Source organism: Anas platyrhynchos, chromosome Z (genome assembly GCF_047663525.1).
Source record: "Anas platyrhynchos isolate ZD024472 breed Pekin duck chromosome Z, IASCAAS_PekinDuck_T2T, whole genome shotgun sequence".
Classification (NCBI taxonomy): Eukaryota; Metazoa; Chordata; class Aves; order Anseriformes; family Anatidae; genus Anas; species Anas platyrhynchos.
In genome coordinates this window covers 43,100,992-43,116,487 of record NC_092621.1, presented here as the reverse complement: position 1 = coordinate 43,116,487, position 15,496 = coordinate 43,100,992, and the positions used below count along the sequence as shown (strand labels likewise).

Genomic DNA, 15,496 nt, shown 5'->3' with positions numbered 1-15,496 from the left:
ATTACATTTTACATAGTTTGAATGAGAACAATTAAGAATGTACGTTAATTGAGTGTTTTTTTTTTTTTAAACCATCCTAGCTGGAGGAGCAATCCAGAAGCATAAACCACAGGGAAGATGTGATTGAACTGAAAAAAAGAATACATGATATGTTGCTGGTAAGAAGTGATTATCATTAGGATATTAATTTATTCTCAATTTTTGCTTTTTGCAATAATTGTTTTTTTTTTCTTCCCACATTTAATGCTATTTAATAGAATAATTTAAATTAAATAAATAATGATTAAGCTAAGAGATAAACTTTTAAAGTTGTTGATATGTTTATAGATATCTTTAAATTGCAAAAAAAATTAACAGTTCTAGATTAATGCATGCACATTCTAGGTATTACATTTAGAAATGGCTTGAAATGACATAGTCCCATTTATGTGTGACTGTGAAATCCAAAAATCAAAATTCATTGTGGTTCTTGCTTGTTACTTTACAGATTTCTCTGATGTTTTAAAGTGCTCCTCTTTCTTCCTCTCTGCTGAGATTTCCTAGTGTTTCATTTTTATTTGATTTTGATGGCTTTTATTTAAGCATTACAATATTTCAGCATTTTATGGAGATGATTGTGACAGCTATTATCTCACATCTTCCTTTTTTTTACAGGAAAATCAGAAACTTAAGAAAGATCTCCTAGAAGCACAGACAAATATCGCTTTCCTACAGAGTGAATTAGATAGCTTGAAAAGCGAGTATGCAGATCAGACTTTAAACACGGAGAGGTAAGATTTTTCTACTTCATTATTTTCACCAGGAAAAAAAATACTTTATCTGATACAGTTACTAAGTAAAGTTGGTACCTTATTTTCTAAATTTGCCATAGGCAAAGTTGGCACCATGACTGTTACTCACTTTGCTTATCAGGTCTCTGAGAGAGCAAGTTCTGAACATGATGCAAACTTTGATAATTGTTCAAGGAAACCCATTGATTTTACCAGGACTTCAGTTAGGAGTAAAAGTTTTTTCCTCCATGACTTGCATTCTGATGAGTATCTCTATGAATATTAGGGAAAATAGTTTTGGGAGCCTCCCACATTTATCTCAACTGTTTTTTCCAAGAGCTGCTTCTAGATTTTCAGGGTAATCCAGAGTCTTTATAACAGTGTCATTACACTATTACCTCCATAGAACACAAAAAGTATTTCAGTGAGTCAGCTCATATGATTTCATTGATTATTTTTTTTTTTTACTTTTCATTCACAGTCTTTGTTGAGATTTACTTTCATAGATCAATTAAATTATCAAGTTACTTGTTTTGTGTAAAACTGCTTTTAACATAATTCAGCAATGGTGTAAACAGCAAAATTGAATTCAGAATTATCTTTTAGAATTATCTTCCCTCCATCTCCATACTTACTACCTTTATAAATGTTACCTGTTGAGTGTAGCCCTCTGCCAAGGGCAATATAAAAATAAAAAAGGTATTCTGTAAAGCATAATTTCTTTTTTTTTTCTTTTTTCTTTTTTTTTCAGAGACCTAGAAATAATCCGCGAGTATACTGAAGACAGGGATAATCTGGAAAGACAAATTGAAATGCTTCAGTAAGTCCTCAGTAATTCAGATTTTATTAACAAGCTTTGTCGCAACAGAGTCATCGATAAGCATTTTTGTAGTTCTGAAAAAGACTAGTATGAGATTTGAGAAAAATAGCAAGTAAAAGTACTAAAATGGCCTCAATGCTCATTTAAGGTAGTCTGCTGATCTTTATTATTGCTTAAGTTTGTGTTCCTGTGTTCTCAAGTCAGATAATAATGAGAAGATACTGCTATGGCATCTGAGTTTTGTGTTTCTCCTTGACGTTTTTTGTTTGATCTCCTCATTCCTCAAACAAAAAAAAGGCCTATCAGATCCCACTTCTTGTATATTCACTTTGAGAAGGCTGAATCCATTTGGAATGGCATTAGTTGCATTCCTGATTCTTATTTTTAACTTAAAGTAATTGTGCACCAGACAACTTCAATACAATCAAGTTTTTGGTAGCCTACCCATGTTCTGTTTATGTCTTCTAAAACCATCTCTGTGTTTTTTTTCATGCTGCTTGTTTGGAGAGTCATCCTGTGCCATTTGCTTTTAGACTGAGCTCTCCACTGACTCAGGCAGCCAGAAGCCAGGTATTGAACATTTATCCGGCACAGGTGGCAGCTTCTTGAATTTAGTATTTGGTTGTGTGTCACAGTGGAACCACTAATATTTACTGTTTTGGTTTTTTTTTTTTTAGCCTTGCTGACTTTTTTTTTTTTTTCTGATAAACTGAATGAGATTTGAATCGATTCATACTATTCTAAATATCATTACTTTGTCTCCCTTTTCATTGACTTTTCTTCTCCAGTAACTCCCAGTCTGTAAAGTAGTAAGTGTATGCAGTACTATACGAGGCACACAGAGAGTTTTGCTTTCAAGGAGGATAATAATGAATAGTTTGTTATATCTTTAGTTCATTCTTAATCACATTATTTCTTTCAAGCAGCTGAATACGTCTGTGTTTAAAGTAGTCTCAGCAACACTTAAAGGATAGTTATGTTTTATTTCAGGAATGTCTGTACCAGTTTACTCCCACATCATTTTTTTTGTGTGTGTCTTTCAACCCCTCAGACGACCACAGATCATAACATGGAAGTGAAGCAGAGTTTCCCAGACTGCCACTGGAGGCTGAACTTTACAGTGCTTTTTAATTATCAACAATTATTTGTTTGAGTATCTGACATCACAATTCTGGTCCCACATTACTCCTTGCTGTTCACCTAAAGAAGAAGGAAGCTTTTTTTTTTTTTTAAATGTATTTTTTCAAATTTTCTTTGCTATAAGTTATATATATATTTATTTATCTTTGCTATAAGTTATATATATATATTGTTCTTTGCTATACTTCTGCAAGTTAAACTATATTTCCTTGTCAGATCAGCTAACAGAAAACTACATGACAGCAATGATGGTTTAAGAAGTGCACTTGAAAACAGTTTCAGCAAGTTCAACAGGTCATTGGTATGTAATTATAAGTTTGTAATGTTATACTTTTAGCTGCAAGAAATAGCACACCAAATGCAAAATTGTTTGTCCTTCAGTGGGTAGCCAGAAAACTGGTATTTTTTCAGTGGTCTCACTCCGAGGTTATACTCATGTAGTTGGATTTCAGTAGACTTTGATGTGAAATAATGGAGCTTTTGATAAAACACAACCATTTTCTATGTGCTTTAGAAATTAGTGATTTTTTTAATGTGCTTTGGCCAAAAATATCTGATGAGGTGAATAAGTCAATAATTTCTCTTGAACTGAAGGAAATGTGTTTGAATTGTATATATTGGAGTACTCTACCACTGAAAACACACTTCAGAAAACTTCCTTCTTTGTCTTAACCTAATTTGAACTTCTGTCCAGGCAAGTCACTAACGGGGACTGCTGATAGTACGCCCTCACTCAGGGCTATTGCAGCTGTACAGGGATCTTTTATAACAGGTGTAACACAGCATCCTTCAAACCGGAGAATGGAAGGGCTGAAAATCACAAAAAACCTACTCTATATTGCTATTCTGTGGTATGGGGAAACCTGCTAATCTCCAAAACTAGTAATCGGGCAAGCTCTTGCATCACCAAGAAAGCAAGTAACTGTTTTAAAAGAATGAAGCCAGAATAATGGGCCCACAGAGGGAATACTGGCCAGGAAGGGGAAAACTGAACGGGCATTCAATTTGCTGCCATGCCCTAAAACACATGCAAGGGAAGGAAACTACATCTCATCTGGTGACATTTTCCTTCTTATTGTAGTAGTCAATGTGATATTTTCAATACTGAGATCTCAAACATGATATTTTCAAAATATTGAGATCTCAAAATCTCATAGGTGTGGTTAATGAAATAATCCTCTTGGAAATTCCATTGTCTTGTGATTGAGTGTGGTTTGCAGGTCCAGTATTAAGGCAACAGTGGAGCCTAAATGGTAGATATAGTGGACCTTTTGGCATCCAATCATATTTAAAGGATGCTGTTATTTAAAAATAAGTGGTTGGATATGCATGAAAATATAGAGTACTAATTTTGATGATTTGCGCTTTTATCATGATGAATTATCATGTGTTCATCAAATTTATGCATTTGTTATGTATCTGTCTCAGCGGTTAGCAAACACCTCACCAGGAAGTACCATTTCTAGAAGCAGTCCCAAATGTAGTGGTGGACAGTCTCCTTTAAACCCACGATATGACAGGTAAGCCACGTTTGCTTTTACTAAGTTAAAAAAGGCTGGACATCACAAATGTCTTAGCAAATCAAATATTGTCAAGTAAGAGAGAAAATAATTCTTCCTTATTCAAAACAAATATGTGGTCATAGCATAAGATCCAAAGTACAGTGAAGTCAAGAGGAATATTTTCAGTGTTTTCAGGAAGCTCAGGAAAACTGTTCAGTGGTAATTGTAAATTACAGAAAGTTCAGACAGCCTTTTGTTTAATCTTAGACTATTTTGTTCCCGGTTTTACTCTTAATCTCTCATCCTTGTCTGCAAAAAAAAACATAAAAATCTACTGAGGACCTCTATTACCTGGCCTTCTCGGTACTTAAAATGGACATAAAATGGTTTTGGTCATATCTTTACCCTATGTGTCTGTTTTTTTTTTTTGTTTTTTTTTTTTTGGTTTTGTTTTGTTTTGTTTTGTTTTGTTTTTCCTGTAATAATTATTACAAAAGTATATAGGCCTAATTCTTCAGGAGAATAAAAATCCTCATCTCCCACTGACATGCAAGAATAGTGAATGCACTTGGATATTAACAGGATAAAAGCCACAGAGAACAGGAAGTTATCTAAACACAAGTATCTTATTTAGTCAGAGCTTTATTGGTTTTGTACCTAATGAATGCAAGTCATTGATCAGAACTTCTTTTGATCATTGCAGAGGCTCTCATTGACATCACTGGGCACTGGGAACAAGTTTGAGTTCTCTAGATCATTTAGATCAACATTAGATATCTATTGATATTAGATCAATAGATAGATCTATTTTATGAAACTTTTTGTTTTGTTTTCTTTTGAAATAGCTGGAATTGCCATGAAAAATGTGTGTCCTTACTCAAATAATAGATTATTTTGTCTTACTGTTCTTTTGGTGTTACTTCAAACCCTACATAGATCTCTGTTAGAGTTCTTAGTAGCCTGTGTTTTATATTTTTCCAGTGGGATGAGTCTTTGGTAGTGATTGTGTTGTCTTCTGCTTCATACTAATAATATCCACATTCATTCAGTACTGTTGCTCTGCTGTTTCCATGTGTTTGCAGGCTATAAATTTTTGTTCGTCGCAGAATGATTCCTCCTGCTGAATGCAGATAATACCAATTTCCCTCTGCTGGGGAATTTTGTGAGAGCCAGCTGTTAGTAAGTTGCATATTAGATTGAGTGATCTTCTGAGGTTAGGGAAGAAATAACTAAAATATCTCTGGATGTTAGTGATGTCCTTCTCTGAGAATATTTATTAATAACTGCTACTTGGTGCCATCCTTCCATTTTCATAAAAGTGAGAAATGCAAGCTACTTTAGAAGAAAGTTTATGTGGCAGGCATAAAATTTACTCTTATTATGTATGATTTAATAGTATGAAGGAAGATATAAATGTCCCCAAACCTCTTCATATCCAGTACTTTGTCTCCTGACATCAGGTCAGCATTAAGAGATACTGATTTGCATTCTAAAATGTTCTAAGCAATTTATGCTAGTAAGTGCATTTTTTCCTTTTTAGCTGTATAATATGTCTTGGTCTAACTCACTTGAAGCACATATGAAATTCCCAGCATTGAATCCATGCTTCAGTGAGGCTGAAAATTGACTAATAAAGACCTTTATTTCGGTGGATGTCTGACAAGCTTAACTTTGTTACTGCATGCACCATTTTTGTATGTCAGTAATTTGCTATAGGCTAGCAGGTATGTGAATACAAATTGCAAGGATGCTGTGATATTCCATAGTAAAGATAATGCTTGTTCATGTGGTTATTCAATAGTCTGCAAAGATGGAAATTAAACAGTTCTGCATATTGTGTGTGACAATGATGACTCTAACACCCCTGTATTTGGGTACATGCATTTGGTTCAGTAACAGCTTCACAATTCCATGATTCTCCCCATTGTGTTCTTCTGCGGTGTGCCATTGTATTGGGAGGTCTCAGCCCCTTTGGCAGAATACCAACGTTACAAGGATTGACGCTTACGCTGTGTGTTGTTGACATTGTCTCTCGTGCTTCACATGCATTCCAATAGCGCAGAACCAAACTGTTTCTGTCTTCTTCACTGTGACTTGGAGATCTTTTCTACCTCACTTTAATTTGTGCCTGTCCCTATTTTTGTGCAGAGCAGGATAATGATTGTAGCCTTAATAAACTTTTTTAAAAGTTCGATTCTTTTAAGATTTGTTCTATTCATCTTTATTTTCTGTAGCTTCTTTTGCACAAATAAAAAGTAAATCCTTTTTGTTCTGTAAGCCATGCTGTCATTACTGCATCCATTTAAGTATTTTTCTATGCTATAACATCCAGAATGAAAATAAAAAAGATGGCCTTTGAAGGAAGGGAGAGAGGAAAGAAAGGGCTTTCATGTAAAGAAAGTTTTGCATGGTCTGCCAAACTGTAACGAAACAGTGTCTTCTTCTTCTACCATCTCTGAGCTTTTGAACTCAGTTGTCCTCTCTTCTGTATTTGTAGTTAGTAATTATTGGCCCATGTATCTCTGTGAGTAAAAGCCTGGATGTATTCGTATAAATAAGATACAGTATACCATGACTATTTTTTGTGTTTTGTTATTGTTTGCTCATATCAAGGCCAAAGTTAGATAAACCATCAGCAATGTACAGTCATTTTCTGCCTTTGATGTCTTCATATTATGGCAATTTTCAGATTTTTTAACGCAATTATTTTTTCTGCATATAAATAAACTGGGGTTCTTACTGACACTTGGGCAGTAGGTATATGATCTGAGATTCCTGAGAAATGTGATTTTAGAAAAAAATATTTAGAAAGCCAAAGTAGGGCAGTGACATATGTCTTAAACTTTATAGATAGTATTTCTAAGAACTGAACATTCTGGAATGGTTCAGATTTTGCTGGAAAAAAACAACTGTGAAATAAAATTTGTTTGCTCTGTTGTCTTTCTTTTTCAATACTTGTGTTTTAGATCATCTCATTCTTCATGTGTGGATGAAGATTATGATTCTTTAGCCCTCTGTGACCCCATGCAAAGGACAAACTGTGAAGTTGACAGCCTACCTGAGAGCTGTTTTGATAGTGGTTTGTCTACTCTGAGAGATTCAAATGAATATGATTCAGAAGTGGAATACAGGCAACAAAGAATTTTTCAAAGGTCTCAGTGTATGCAAGAAGGCTTTGGTGGTGATGCTTCTGATACAGATGTAAGTGCCAGACTTACTGCCTCTCTAAGAAATACCTTTGGTTTGAGAAAAAATCAACTTCCTGTTGTTAAAATGAAACGGATATTTGCCCATTGATGAAACTTAAGTATGTGGCTTACATGTAGGTAGTATTAGTGACAGTTTTTTGCAGCATTCTTAAACAGTTTTCTGTTTTAAGAGAAAATGCATGTTTTGACTTTTTCTAGTAGACTTTTGAAGCAATAAATCATTTTTGAGTTACAGAATCACAGAGTTGTGTAGGTTGGAAAGGATCTCTTTAGTGGAGGACTTTTGAGTCCTTAGCAATATATTAGCAATTTTGAGAACTTAGCAATATGGTTTAGCGGAGGACTCAAAAGTCCTCCGCTAAACCATATTGCTAAGTTCAACATCTAAACGTCTTTTAAAGACCTCCAGGGATGATGACTCCAACACTTCCCTGGGCAGCCCATTCCAATGCCTAACAACCCCTTCAGTAAAGAAGTTCTTCCTAATATCCAACCTAAAACACCTCTGGCGCAACTTTAGCCCATTCCCACTCATCCTGTCACCAGGCAAAGGGGAGAATAGACCAACCCCCACCTCACTACAGCCTCCTTTAAAGTACTTATAGTGAGCGATAAGGTCGCCCCTGAGCCTCCTTTTCTCCAGGCTGAACAAGCCCAGCTCCCTCAGCCACTCCTTATAAGACTTGTTCTCCAGGCCCCTCACCAGCTTTGTTGCCCTTCTCTGGACTCAAACCTTGATGCCCGTCTCATAGTGAGGGGCCCAAAACTGAACACAGTACTCAAGGTGTGGCCTCACCAGAGCTGAGTAGAGGGGGGACAATCACTTCCCTAGCCCTGCTGGTCACACTGCTTCTGATACAAGCCAGGATGCCGTTGGCCTTCTTGGCCACCTGAATACACTGCTGGCTAATATTCATCCGACTATCAACCAATACTCCCAGGTCCTTCTCTGCCAGGCAGATCTCCAACCACACATCTCCCAGCCTGTAGCTCTGCTTGGGGTTATTGCACCTCAGGTGCAGGACCCGGCACTTGGCCTTGTTGAACTTCATACAGTTGGCCTCAGCCCCTCGGTCCAGCCTATCCAGATCCTCCTGCAGAGCCTTCCTACCCTTGAGCAGATCGACACACGCACATCTAACTTGGTGTCATCTGCAAATTAAATTTAATATTTTTGAAGATTGTTGAACAACCTGGAGAAAGGAGATCTTTTTTTTAAGTATTTAAGAGCAGATACTGTAGAAAGTTTCAGCTCACTTTCTCTTGTGCTATAGCAGTGAACGAAAAAATAACGTATATGAGAGCTTGAGTATTAACAGCATAGAGTAATGTCATGTAGAGAAACTTTTTTTTTTTTTTTTGTAAAATAAGCTTTGAAATAAAGTATTTGCTAATTGCAGTTATTTTTGAAGTTGAAATTTTCCATTGGGAGATTAATTTGCTTTACCTGGAACCTGTCTTGAAAGCGTGTGTCCCAAATAGCCAACATTCAAGGATGGCTTGATTACTAGATTTTGATTACTAGATTTTGATTACAAGGATTACTAGAGCCAAGGATGTTGGCTCTAGTAATCAGCAAATGAAGTTGCTCTAGTGTATGGAACTGCTACAGAAAGTTCTTACAAGATTTCTTCAGAATTTGCTAGTGTTCTCAAGATGGAAAAATTAACACATCAGAGAATACTGAAATGTACTCGCATAGAGTTTTCTCTATTGAAAGACAAAACAAACAAACAAACAAACAAACAAAAAGATTTCAATCAGTCTTAGCAGTGTCATTCCAAAAAAAGAGCATACTTTGTGCACTGAAAGTGACACACAGGCTTATACTTTCAGGTTCCAGAGATCAGGGATGAAGAAACATACAGTCCTGATAATGGCAGTGCAATATTAGATTGGAAGCCCTCAAGACCAGTAAGTCGAAGCAGCTCAGTTGCTTCAACAAGGAAACACATATCTGCTCTGACTCCTCAGGTAACCAGTTCTGTAGGGGGAAAAAAAAGTGTTTGATATAGAAAAATGTATTTTAAATACTTTTATATTTGAATCAAGTGGATCCTTTGTATTTTCAGTCAGGCGCAACTGAATGTACTCCAAAATACCCAAGTTCAGAGAAGGCTTACAAGATTGTTCTTGCTGGAGATGCAGCAGTGGGAAAATCCAGTTTCCTTATGAGACTTTGCAAGAATGAATTTAGAGGCAATACCAGTGCAACCCTAGGTACAGTTGTTCACTTAAAATTCTAAAGTGAATATCACTGCTGTTATGTAAAAGTAGTGGGTGAAAAGATTGCTAGGCTTTCCTGAACACCCACTTGCACTTTCTTAGGCTGTGAGATTTAGTTGAGCACTAAAGCTTAGTAGTATAACTGGTATAACTGAGTTGATAATATGGCAGTGCTCTGATCTACTTCCTCTTTGTAAAGCACAAAGCCTGTTCCTGAGCAACAGAAAGTACCAAAAAAGGCAGTTTCAGAGTAATGAACATTTACAGTCTTTTTCACATTTTTCATGGCTGTCTGGTTTCCTCCACTCTTTCATCTTTCCTTAGTCTTTCATACTCACCTTTTATTTCTTTAGTACTATTCTTTATCTCCATTTCTCAAAGTGTCATTGAAGCTGGAGAGATTTCTGACTGGCTTGTTGTGTGTATTATTGTAGATGTCAGATAAGAAACTTGTCTCCAAAGACTGAATGTTTGCCTTCCAATCAAACCACAGTTATCTATTTGTTTCATTGTCTGTCTGAGAATTTTTGTCTAATTTGAATTTTTTCTTTTATGGGGGATTTGAAACAAAGTCTGCATTATAAAAAAAATTAAGAAATCTATAAAAGTATTTTGCAAAATGGAGTGTAGAGGGATCTTCCTGTTTGTTGATCATAATGCGAAATTTGAACCAGTGCACCTGGGAAAATGTGTGGGAAAAATATGCCTTTAAATGTTTTTTCTAAATACAAACGAAATACGCATTGCCACATTCATGGGATTTTTTGCAGCTCAAGGTGATGTGAATGATTGAAATCAGATAATCTATTACAAGAGATATAGTTTGAAATATGTGCCACATAATATAGCAGTTAACATCCCATTTTTTGTGGGTTTTTAAAGGTTTTTGATTAGACTACATGTATAATTCTTTTCAGGGGTGGATTTTCAAATGAAAAGACTAATTGTTGATGGAGAACCTACAGTGCTACAGCTGTGGGACACGGCTGGACAGGAGAGGTTAGTGAAACTTAACACGCAACTTAAGTAATTTCAATGCTTTTTTTTTTTTTTCCTAAATTACATTGTACCTTTTTCATCTAGGAAAAAAAATAAAAAAAACACACAAATAAATATTACATGGATCAATAGTGAATAAGTCATTATGATCATATGTAGATGTCTGTAGACAGATGTGATGTTGCACTGCTGAGACTGCGACAGGTGGAATGTTTATTTGTTAGCTTTGGTGATGCCAAGATAGCCTTTTCTCTCTGCAGAGAGAGCTAGCTGAGGTTCAACACAGTATTAATTAATTACATCCATATGTCCCTCTCTTGCAATACAAAAAGATGGAGTAGATATACATTGTTTCTTCCATTTTTACTCTTTGTCATACAGATCTGTATTTCTGAACAAGTTTATTCTTGAGATTTTACTTACACTTTCCTTGAAATTCCTGACCCCGATTTGCATTGTAGTTAGTGTATGAAAAATCTCTCTTCTCTCCAAAGATTTCAAAAAACACGTGGCAGAATTGTACAAAGTACTGAGTGTGCAAGAAATGTTCTTCAAATTTCTGTGACAGAATTTGACAGAATCCTTTCTTGCAGAGTCATTACTTCATTGGCATCTTATAGCTCATTATGGGTTTAATCTAACACCTTAGAAGTCAGTTTTATCTGTTCCCTGGCAAAGACGTGTATTGAGCTGTATGTGTTTACTTTTGCTAAAAGAGTGTTTATGTCACATAGATAGTCAGAGGCGAAGTCATTCTCCTCCCATGTAATAAGTTTGTGAAGAATATTTTAATGTATGTATAAATATCTGTTTGCAGCATGACTGTTAAGTAGACTGTGTTATGATGTCTGTAGATGACTAAACTGATGGATTCATTCCTGCTATAAGTTTATTGGCTTCATATTTTTTCAAACATATCAGAGTAACCCAGTCAAGTTATGAACTTATATGTAAGCAAAAAAGCCATGCTAGATAATAAAAAATACAGTGAGATATTTGTAATAGGTACACTGTACGTGGTTTTCATACAAAAGATTCTTTATAAGATTAGGATAGAATCCTGTGGATTTTTAAGTACATGTAGAGCTGCATAAGTAGTTTTCCAGAACTAGTTATGAAAAAAGCTAGAGAAAACACATTTTATAATGTGGAGAGAATCTCCATACTCAGTAGTGTAATACTGTGATGCTGTGTCATTAAATCTTAATTATTTTTTTTTTTTGAAAATGTGATCTTACAGAAGTCTTTTCTTTCTTACTTTCTTTCTTTCTTTTTTTTTTTTTTTTTTTTAAGATTCCGAAGTATTGCTAAATCATACTTCAGAAGAGCAGATGGTGTCTTACTGTTATATGATGTAACATGTGAAAAAAGTTTTCTTAATGTGCGGGAGTGGGTGGATATGATTGAGGTAAGGACCTTAATATGCAACTTACAGACTATGTTTTATTGCATTTATTCTCATTGGAAAGCTTATTTTTTTACTTTAGAATTCCAGAGTCCGTTTAGATTGACTTGGCTTGATTTATGAAACTTCAGTAAGGATGGAATTAGCCAAACTGCAATCTCTTGTAAAAGTTCAAGGGCAACTGAAATTCTAAGGCTATTAAAGTGTATTCTGACATAATCAGTGTTAAAACTGATACATCATTAAAATGAAAGAGTATCATGTAATCACACTCTTCCTGTTCACTTCCTTTTGAAATGAACATGAGAGCCCATATCAGATTGTGCCTGAAGTATTCCGTGGAGCCTCTGCATTTTAAATCAGCATATTAAATACTCCAAATTAGCTATAGTCCAAGTGGATTTTTTAGTATTTCTTTCTGTTTCTGTACTTCTTGTTTATTTTAATACAAATTTGTATTTGATGAAAAAGATTTTGCTGGTTAATTGGAGAGAAAGTGTCAGCAAAATATTTAATTTGTCTTCTTAAAGCAAATTATATTTTTTATCATTGTGTAACAGTTGATCACTCTTCCCATAGTATTTTTGTCATAAGGCTTTTAGATATAATAACTGTTTCCATTACTCTAATTTAACACATGAAACTCCTTGCTGTGTAACAGGGCTTATAGATGCACATCTTTGCAGGCTGATACTTAAACTGACTGCTTCAAGTATGGATTGTCATGAAAAGTTCTCAGCATGAGTTAGACAATTTTTTGTTTTTTTTTGTGAAATTGCACAAGAATTTTTGTGGGGAAAGAAGGGAGTATGATACAATGATGCTAGTTACCTGTTTGCATTCTCAGTGTTCTAGCAATAAAGAAGTAAAATCATTTTTACAGGATGCAACTCATGAGAATATTCCAATTATGATGGTAGGAAACAAAGCAGATCTCCGTCAAACAGTTACAGAACAAGGGCAAAAATGTGTGCCTATAAACTATGGAGAAAAGCTGGCTATGGTAAGATTTATGTCTACCTTTTAAGTATAAAATGGTTTTAATAACTTAATAATCCAAAAACTCAGTGAAAAGCTTGTAAACAAAAATAATTTTCTGGTCATTTATTCAAATCTAGTCATTAGGATTCGTGGATAATTTTAATGAAAGCTGTCCTATTTTGATAGTGTTTGCTGGGCTAAATTTGCACTGAGATGAACTTCATTATGCTGGGATATTCTCGGTCTTTATAGTCAGAAGTGAGTGGATACTAGGATACTAAGATAGATGCTAGGATACTAGCAGATACTAGGATACTGAGCTTTTCTGCTTCCAGAGAGAAGTTGCCAACGCAATTTTGCCAATGAAATGAAGCACACTAGTGAGCAGTTGAGAATCTTAGCCTGCCTCAGAATTGTAGAATATCCTGAGCTGGAAGGAGCCCACAAGGATCATTGAATTCAACTCTTGGCTCCACACAGGACCACCAAGAATCAGAGCATATGTCTGAGAGTCATCCAAATGCTTCTTGAACTATGTCAGGCTCAGTGCCATGACTGCTTCCTTAGGGAGCCTGTCTCAGTGGCTAACCACCCTCTTGGTGAAAAACCTTTTCCTGATGTCCAACCTGAACCTCCCATGATGCAGTTTCATTCCATTCCCTTGGGTCCTGTCACTGGTTGTCAGAGAGAAAAGATCAGTGCCTGCCCCCCAATCCTCCTTTTGATGAAGCTGCAGGCCGCCATGAGGCTACCCCTCAGCCTCTTCTCTAGGCTAAACAAACCAAGTGACTTCAGCTGCTCCTCATACATGTACATCTTTCCCTCTATACCCTTCACCATCTTTGCAGTCCTTGCTTGGATACTGTCTGATAGTTTTATGTCCTTCTTAAATTGTGGTGCCCAAAACTGCACATAGTAATTGAGTAGAGCGGGACAATCCTTTCCCTTAACTGGCTAGCAAGGCTATGCTTGAGGCACCCCAGGATATGTTTGGCGCTTTTGACTGTCAGGGTACACTGTTGACTCATATTCAACTTGATGTCGACCAGAACCCCCATATCTCTTTCTGTGGGGCTGCTTTACCCTCAGTCCATACAAATATCCAAGATTGCCTGATATCTGTGATTGTATGATTCTATATCAGGTGCAGAATCTGACAATGCCTTTGTTAGATTTTATACAGTTGGTGATTTTCCAACCCTCTAATCTGTCAAGATAGAATCATAGAATCATTTAGGTTGGAAAAGATCTCTAAGGTCATCAAGTCCAATTGTTAACCTAGTACTGCCAAGTCACTAATCCATGTCCCTGAGCACCACATCTACAAGCCTTTTAAATATTTCTAGGGAGGGTGACTCAACTACTTCCCTGGGCAGCCTGTTCTAATGCTTCACAGCCCCTTCAGTGAATAAATGTTTTGCAATATCCAAACTAAACCACCCTTGGTGCAACTCAAGGCCATTTCATCTTGTGCTATTGCTTGTTGCTTGAAAGAAAAGATCGACCACCACCCCGCTACAGCCTCCTTTGAGGTAGTTGTAGAGAGTGATAAATTCTCCACTAAGCCATTTTTCTCTATGCTAAATAACCCAAGTTCCCTCAGTCTCTCCTCATACGACTTGTTCTCTATATGCTTCACCAGCTTCATTGCCCTTCTTTGGATGTGCTCCAGCACCTTGAAGTCCTTCTTGTACAATGGGACCAACAAAGAACCCAGTTCTTGAGATATGGCCTCACTAGAGCCAAATACAGGGAGACAATCACTTCCCTAGTCCTGCTTGCCACATTATTTTTGACATAAACCTTCTTGGCCACCTGAGCACACTGCTAGCTCATATTCAGCTGATAATTGACTAATACCCCAAGGTCACTTTTTGATGAAAATCTTTTCAGCCACTCTTCCCCCAGCCTGTAGTGTTACATGGAGCTGTTGTGCACCAAGTTCAGGATCTGGCACTTAGTCTTGTTGAAGCTTATGCTGCTGTCCTCACCTCATCGATCCAGCCTATACAGAACCCTCTGTAAAACCTTTCTACCCTCAAACAGATCAACACTCCTGTCCAATGTGGTGTCATCTGCAAACTTACTGAGGGTGCACTCGATGTCCTTGTCCAGGTAATTGATAAAGATGTTAGAGATCTTTCTGCAAGGCCTCTCTGCCCTTGAGGGATTCAACAGTTCCTCCTAATTTAGTGTCATCTGTGAATTAACATAATATGCATTTGAATCCCATGTCCAGATCATTTACAAAAACATAGAAGAGGACTCACTCCAAAAGGGAACTCTGGGGAACCCCCCTAGTTACTGGCCTCCAGCCTGATGTAAGCACACTTACTATAATCCTTTGAGCCCAACTCATCAGCCATTGCATTATGTATTTATCTAGGCATATGCTGGACATTTTGTCCAACTGTTAGAGATAGACCGAGAATCACTATGAAAAA

General features: G+C 36.4%; 1 protein-coding gene across 2 annotated transcripts in view; it reads left to right on the top strand.

Annotated features, from left to right (window-relative positions):
* The window catches only part of RASEF (RAS and EF-hand domain containing), a 39,829-nt gene that overhangs the window by 15,376 nt on the left and 8,957 nt on the right, over positions 1 to 15,496 (top strand). For both annotated transcript variants that reach the window (XM_038171094.2, XM_072031359.1), the window contains exons 5-15: positions 81 to 158; positions 655 to 770; positions 1,522 to 1,590; positions 2,947 to 3,031; positions 4,159 to 4,250; positions 7,199 to 7,433; positions 9,278 to 9,415; positions 9,514 to 9,661; positions 10,585 to 10,666; positions 11,960 to 12,074; positions 12,955 to 13,074. In XM_038171094.2, coding sequence (XP_038027022.1) covers positions 81 to 158; positions 655 to 770; positions 1,522 to 1,590; positions 2,947 to 3,031; positions 4,159 to 4,250; positions 7,199 to 7,433; positions 9,278 to 9,415; positions 9,514 to 9,661; positions 10,585 to 10,666; positions 11,960 to 12,074; positions 12,955 to 13,074 — 1,278 coding nt within the window. The remainder of the gene's footprint in view (positions 1 to 80; positions 159 to 654; positions 771 to 1,521; positions 1,591 to 2,946; positions 3,032 to 4,158; positions 4,251 to 7,198; positions 7,434 to 9,277; positions 9,416 to 9,513; positions 9,662 to 10,584; positions 10,667 to 11,959; positions 12,075 to 12,954; positions 13,075 to 15,496) is intronic.